The sequence below is a fragment of the Lipotes vexillifer genome, unplaced genomic scaffold (assembly GCF_000442215.2).
Source record: "Lipotes vexillifer unplaced genomic scaffold, Lipotes_vexillifer_v1.1 scaffold472, whole genome shotgun sequence".
NCBI classification, from domain to species: Eukaryota; Metazoa; Chordata; class Mammalia; order Artiodactyla; family Lipotidae; genus Lipotes; species Lipotes vexillifer.
The window spans coordinates 2,248,504-2,255,561 of record NW_006797698.1 but is presented as its reverse complement, the minus strand read 5'-3'; the positions used below and the strand labels follow the sequence as shown (position 1 = coordinate 2,255,561).

The window sequence follows — 7,058 nt, the reverse complement described above, 5'->3', positions numbered from 1 at the left end:
CAATCCCCAGATCAGCCTAGATTCCTGCTCTTCCTCTGAGCCAGGCCAGCCCCATGAAGATCCCCTTTCACGCCACCCTAACTCCAGGGTGTGGGGCTCTTCCCTGCTGCCCTGGACACTCTTCTCTGCCCAGCTGCTCCCTGTGCCCCTGAAACTGGGGAGACAGGGCCAGGATCCCAACTACACCCTGGGCCCTCCACCTTCTGCCTTTGCTATTGAAGGACCTCTCACCAGGAAACCACCTGAGCCTCAGCCACCCCACCCTCAGAATAAAGATATGAGGCACTGGGGAGGGAGAGTTCAGCTGACGTGGCCAGGCATGGGCACCCCGACCTCCCTAGCCATTTTTCTAGTGTCACGTCCTCTATCTAGTGTATCCCTCCCTCCCAAGCAGGTCCTACAAGGACCAGGAATCGGGGGAAGATGGCATTCTGTGAGACAGCATGGGGGCTTTGGGGACTGGTCTTGGAGACTCCTCGAGAGAAAGAGAGAGGGGTCCTGCACTGAGAGTCTCCTGGGACGGGTCACCTGGGCTGCTCACCTGAGGGCCCTGCTCACCTGCTGTCCTCTGGGAACCAGCGGCCGAGCAGAGCAGAGCTGCCCAGAGCTGAGGCACCCGGCAGTGGGTGGGAGAGAGCAGAAGGAAGGGGTGGAGTGATGAGCGTCTGACTTTCAGCATCTTGACTTCCCAGAAAAGAGCTGGCCCAAAGGGGCCCCTCTTGGGGGGGTGGGGGTTGGTCTTGAGTAGATAATCAGGCTGTGGCCGGAGAAGGCAAGCCCACAAACACGCACACGCTGGCGTGTTCATCCCTACGCGGCACACACACTGGGGTGCACACGGCACAGGCAAGTTCTTGTTCAGAAAGCCCCCGCCCTGGTGGGGATGGGGGACTTTCCAGGGCTGGTCAGCTCTGCGGTCTCCCAGGCCATCCACCTGGCCCCTGTGCTCTCCAGGGCGTCGGAGTCGAGTGATATCCCCTGGCAGCTGGAAAACCCCGGAGGGGCCCTTTGCTCCAGCTGTGTGCTGAGAAGTTGCCTCATCCTTCCCTTTCTGGAGCTCCACCAAACCCCTCCCCTTTCTGCCTGGTTCTCAGACCCCACTCAGCTGTCCCCAGCCCTCCTATCACCCTCGACCGTGACTGTCGGTCCCTGACGAGAGCAGGTGAGGCAGGCCCTCAGCCAAGGAGGCCGTTTCCCAGAGACCCTTCTCACAGGGCCCCTCCCCAGAGGAGTCCCCTCAAAGGCCCCCCAGAACTTGCTGGGGAGGGAAGGAGCAACCACCATGCAGAGGATGTGCGTCCAGGAAGGTGGCGGGGGTGGAGGCCAGGTACAGCCCTGTCCCCGTTTGATGTCAAGTCATTCTGGCCTTTGGCCTCCATCTGCACCCACAAGTTCATGCAGAGGGTTTGGGGGGGGGCAGTTTGAACAGGCAGCGCAGGGCTGGGTAGCCATTGATGGAGAGGGAAATATGTAGGGGTGGGGGGTGGGTCCCCGGGCTCAGCTGGGAAGCAGCTGCCTCAATAGTAGATCAACAGGCAGCCAGGACTCAGCTCTGTCTGGCAGCCTGAGGGCTCTGGAGGGGAAGAGGCAGAGGGGAGAGCCAGGGTGAGGGCCGTGATCACACAAGCGGGCTGGGAGCAGCAAGGAGAGAGGTGAGGGCTCCAGGGCACTGCTTGGTCCAGACCCTGAGGCCGTGGGTGGAGGATGGGGAGACACAGCAGGTCTAGGGTGAAGGGGGTGGCTCCAGTGGGCTGAGCGGTGGCCACAGCCTCAGCAGACGCGGGAATCCCTCACATGACACCCCTCAAGGCAGGTCCCGGATGCTGCACTGTGACCAGGGGCCTCGCCAGCTCCCGTGGAATCTGTGCAAACCTTCTGCCAACTCTTCCCCCTGACGCCCCCTTCCCCCCTCCCAGGCGGGTGTCCACCGGCTTGAAGATGGCAGATGGTGGGGACGTGGCCTCTGGGGCTCCCCAGCCCACCTGCATCAAGGTGCACATCCACCAGGAGTCGGCTCTGGCCAAGCTGCTGCTGAGCAGGTGGCCCCTGCCGCAGCCCCATGTGCCCTCACCCCACGCCGCCTCCCGGGCCCTGGGCCACCGCAGGCTGCTGGTGGCCTCCTGGGTGAGTAGGGCTGCCTGCCTCGCGGGGCGAGGACGGGCGCCCAGGCTCCCCGGACTGGGAAGGGTAAGCCCCCTCCTCTGGCTGCACACTCTCCCAGCCAGCCTCTCTCTGAATGGGATGCTGAGCCAGTCTTATGCTCTTCCTAGAGATCAAGTTCTGGCTTTTCCTTCACTTACTGGCCTCTCAGTGAAAGCTGTAGGTAGGGTGGGCTGTGGGCTGAAGGGTGCAAAGGAGCCCCTGACCATTTAAAGTCCCAGCTGGTGGAACCCGGAGTTCATCCTCCCACGACCCAGCGTGGGCTAGCTCTCCCTTCCCCTAGCCTTCTCTCCCCTCCTGTCCTCTCCCTTCTCGTGCCCCCTCTCTCTCTTCTCTCTCTCTCTCTCCCTTTCATAGGGTTCTAACCTTTAATACATGGAGTGGAAGGTCCTCAAAACTCCCCTGAGACTTAGGCGCAGACTGGGCCTGGGAACCTGGGATCCGGGTTCTTAGGTTTTTCATCTTTCAGGCGGTGCAGATCGTGCTGGGGGTGTTGAGTGGGGTTCTGGGGGGATTCCTCCTCATATTCTACTACACCACGCTGCTTGGATCGGGAGCTCCCATCTGGACAGGGGCTGTGGTAAGTGGGGCCGGAGGACCGTGGGCAGAGGGACCCCCTATCAGAGGTGAGAGACCACCACCATCGACCCCATCAGAATGTAGACTGTTTGCAGCTGAAAAGACTCCCAGATCTCTAGGCTGACACCAGGCTTCTGCAGACGAGAAACTAGCTGAGCTAAGGGCTGGGAGGGCCATGGTCACGGGTCAGCTCTCCCGGGTCCCTGCACCGGGCTTCTCCCACCACTTCTCTCCCACCTTCAGCAGCAGATCAGCTAAGGATCCAGGACAGGGCTCATCTCCAGGCCCTTGCACTGAGACGGAGGGAGGTGGAACGTGCTGGAGGGTGTGTACAAGGGAGATGCACCCCCCGGTGGTTTCCCATTGCCCTCTGCAGGCCCTACACACAGGGGAAGTCCAGGGGGGCTCACCGGACAACAGCAGCTATGTCAGCAGATGGACGTGTGCCACCTGCAGCAGGAGATGGATGGGCGGATCATAGCAGGAAAGAGGCGCCCTCTGTCCTGCCCACTTTAAAGAACAAGAGCAAAACACACATATCGATTAAGAGAGGAGCCCAAAGTAACGATCCTCATCCACCCCACGGCCGAAAACACTGAGATTAGCTACAGAACTGCCAAACAGGATTCAGATCCATCTTTCCCTTGGCATCAACCAGACTTCCTGTCCTGGAGGGCCCGCTGGGTGGGAGGCTGAGCACTGTTGGAACGAGCCACTGCCCTCACCCCGAGGCAGCGGACGCTGATCCTGTACTGAGAGCTCCTCCAACACCCCGGACCTTCCACCCCACCGCCCTGGAGCTTTCATAAAGCACCTGGTGTTGCTTAAAAAGAGAGGGTTTTGGAGAAGGGAAGGGGGGCTTACACCCAGCTTGACCATGAGCAGTTTTGATGTCCCTAAAATAGAGGGTCCTGCAGCTTCGGGCGTTTGATTCAGCCTTCAACATCCTCACCGTTGTCTTACAGACAACAGAGCTCAGCTCAAAACCTTGGGTCCACGTGGGGTGCTGTGGGGAAAGGCCAGCAGGATGGTTGGCTTTGCCTGTGGGACTTGAGGAAGGAAAAAGAAGCAGGCTGCTGGGGGTGGGGCTTGGCTGCCCTGAGCTACCCCTGCTGCTTCAGTCTCTCCCCAGGCTGTGCTGGCTGGAGCTGTCGCCTTCATTTATGAGAAACGAGGTGGCACCTACTGGGTGAGTTCGGGGAGGGGTTGACACCAGGCCCAGAAGCTGGAGGCCACCCCCAGCCTGCCGCCCATCCCACGCCCCCTCCACTAGGCTTCCCGCTCTTTGTCCCGGGCTGAGCTCCAGAGAGACTGAGTCTCCAAGGTCTGTCTCTGCACACTGCCCTCACCAGGCCCTGCTGAGGACCCTGCTCACCCTGGCAGCTTTCTCCACGGCCACAGCCGCCATCATCATTGGGGCTAGAAGTTTCCACGAGTACCGTTTTTTCTTTAACAGTGTCTGTGATGTCTCCCCTTCCTGGAGGCCCACTGGGGCCCCCAGCCCTCCGAGTGCAGACGAGGGAAGGCTGCAGCTGTGCACCTCCTATGTGAACGTGCTGAAGGCAGCCGGGCCGGGGAAGGCAGCAGGCAGCGGGCAGGGAGGGGCAGGCAGCGTAGGAGAGTGAGGCTGTCCACCAAAAAGGGCGTGACCTGCTCTGCCCCGAGCATGTCTCCGGTCACCACAGCGTGGCAGCGAGCAAAACAGAAGCGGTTCCTATGGTTGTGGGAGTTACCGATCTGTGGGAAATACAAACACTGAACTCATAATAAATGAGCTAATACTGCAAATATGTGAAGAGCTGCGAAGGTGTTAAATGCATGTTCAAGTCTTGGGCTTGTCAGGGAACCAGACCACGGCCCAAGCCCATCGCTGCTCAGATGAGGATGCTGAGACCCGGTGACAGGGGTTACTGGCCGCTCTCTGCATGCTATACCCGCTGGCCCCCACCTCCACCCCCACTGACCCCCTGCTCCTCCTTCAGCCTCCCCCCACCCCGGAAGCTACCGACTTGGGGATGGGATGAACGGGATGGAGAGTGACCCTGTGCCATGATCAGCGTGAAGACAGACCACAAATGGCAACAGTCGCTCTGGGTGCCTACAGCTTTGGTCCTCTGTCCCCAGGCCCTGTTCATAAGCATCAATGCCATGCTGTTGGGGGTCTGGGCTCTACTGCTTCTGGCATCTCTGGTCCCCCTGTGTCTGTGCTCCTGGAGAAAATACCGATCCAAGGAGGTGAGTCCCTAAAGCCTGTGTCTGTGTGTTTGGGGCAGCAGTGCTGTCCAGGGGAGACAGGAATGGAGAGCGGATGGTTTGGGGAGGAGAAAATTGTCATTACAGTGAGTGTCAAGGGGCATCATTCCTGTCTGTCCACCCCAGTAGTGGCCCAGCCCAGAGACCCCCCTGTCCCTGACCAAGTAACACCCAGTCCAAAGACCCTAGTGAGGGACTTCCCTGGCAATCCAGCGGTTAAGACTTCACCTTCCAGTGCAGGGGGGTGCTTCTGGTCCAATCCCTGGTCGGGGAGCTAAGATCCCACATGCCTCGCGGCCAAAACACCAAAACAGAAAACAGAAGCAATATTGTAACAAATTCACTAAAGACTTTTAAAACATTGGTCCACATCAAAAAAAAAAAAAATCTGTAAAAGAGACCCTAGGAAGCTAGGGAAGTCCATGTACATGGTGGGACCCTGAGGCTCTTTGCATCAGGTACCATGAGGCTGATGTTGGATCTGATTGGCTCCAGAACTAAGCTGCCCTGGTACAGAGCATTTACACTTTCTCTCCCCCATGGGGCTGTCCCACCCCCTCCTTTTCCCTTAGAAAAGAGACCCTCCCTTGGAAGAAACTGCTGGGACTGAGTGAAATTAGCCCTGCTTCTCCAGAGGACTCATGTCTGGAGCTCCACCTGGACTGGGTGTCCCAGCATCTGCCTCGTGGAAGAAGAACCAGGCCAGGAAGAGAGGCTCTCCTCTGGCCCCAGTTATCCTTCCCCCATGGCCACAGCTACTGCCCTGCACCACCAACCATCAGAGCTGCTCTGGTCCATTTCCTGCTCACCTTCACCATCCTGCCTGCTTCATGTCCCCTCTTGAGCAATGATGATAATAAACTCTCGTGCTGTTGCTCCCAGCTTCCTGCTTAGGGTATTTCTTTTGGCTGGAGGGAGGCAGAGGAGAAGAGGCAACAGCAAACCTACAAACCTTGTTCCACTCCCAACAGCCAGTCTGGGTCTAGAGTTGCCAGCCTTGAAAACAGACTCTCTTTGAGGCTGGTCCTGGGACTGTAGGCCCAAATGCCTGGGAATGAAGGATGAAAGGAAGAGAGACTCTGATCCCCGCTCCCTGGTATGAATTTTGCCATACCAGGATTACTAACCAAGGTGGAGGGGAGCGTATCATCAGCTAAACCCAAAAAATGAGGAAGGGGAGCAATTACTGTGTTTCAGCCAGAGACAGAGAAACCTGATGGAGATGGTGCTCGATTTGAGCTCTCACCTTCCCAGAGAAACACAGCCAGCCTGAGATGATTCCACAGTGAGGCATCCTGAGAAATAAATACCCAAACTACCCATTTCTACCTCTTGCTAGTTTTCCCTATTCGCCAAACCTAACAGGAAGTCATGGGACATTGGGCAATGATATGATCCATATAAGGCACCCCTCTGGGGCACAGAGCAGGCTAGAGAAATATGGAAAGAATATCTGGAGAGGCAAACAAATGGTATCCGAAACAATTACTTTTGTTTGTGTGTGAAAACATATGGTTGAAGACTTCCCAAATTTGCTGAAAGACACAAACAGACAGACTCAAGAAGCTCAATGAACCCTTAACAGAACCAACTCAAAGAAGTACAAGCCTAGATATATCATAATCAAACTGCTAAAAAACTAAAGACAAAGTCTTGAAAATAGCCAAACAAAAATGACCCATTACCTATAGAGAAGGGTAATCCAATGACTGTGGTTTCTCATCAGAAACTGTGATGGCCAGAGAAAGTGGCACCACGTTTTTTTAAATCATTAAATATAAGCACAATATTGTACAGCAACATTTTAGTGTGACTAAAAACAGAGCGGGCACAAAGGAGTTTGGGGGGTGATGGTCTGTTCTTTATCCTGATCATGGTACTGGTTACAGGAATCTATACATGTATTAAAACTCACAGACCTGTACACAGAAAAACGAAGGACAGTTTTACTATCATAATAACTCATAATGATATGGAGATAAATTTGGGATTATTTGTCCATCCCTAACTCAACACCTCCAAGTCATTTCCAGATGTGTACATTAATTTTCCCCTCAAAATAAGAG

At 56.3% G+C, this 7,058-nt stretch overlaps 1 protein-coding gene across 1 annotated transcript; it reads left to right on the top strand.

Annotated features, from left to right (window-relative positions):
* Window positions 1–1,938: 1,938 nt before the first annotated feature.
* On the top strand, window positions 1,939–5,606 carry TMEM176A (transmembrane protein 176A). The gene is made up of 6 exons (XM_007469842.1): window positions 1,939–2,124; window positions 2,630–2,740; window positions 3,872–3,928; window positions 4,092–4,301; window positions 4,864–4,974; window positions 5,565–5,606. The coding sequence occupies exons 1-6, from the start codon at window positions 1,939–1,941 to the stop codon at window positions 5,604–5,606; spliced, it is 717 nt and encodes a 238-aa protein (XP_007469904.1).
* The last annotated feature ends 1,452 nt before the right edge of the window (window positions 5,607–7,058 follow it).

Bases quoted from the DNA above. Each gene is read 5' to 3' on its own strand.
- TMEM176A (XM_007469842.1), top strand. From the start codon at position 1,939: ATGGCAGATGGTGGGGACGTGGCCTCTGGGGCTCCCCAGCCCACCTGC. The intron at 3,929-4,091 runs GTGAGTTCGGGG...TGCCCTCACCAG, and splicing joins AACGAGGTGGCACCTACTGG to GCCCTGCTGAGGACCCTGCT. The intron at 4,975-5,564 runs GTGAGTCCCTAA...CTTTTCCCTTAG, and splicing joins GAAAATACCGATCCAAGGAG to AAAAGAGACCCTCCCTTGGA.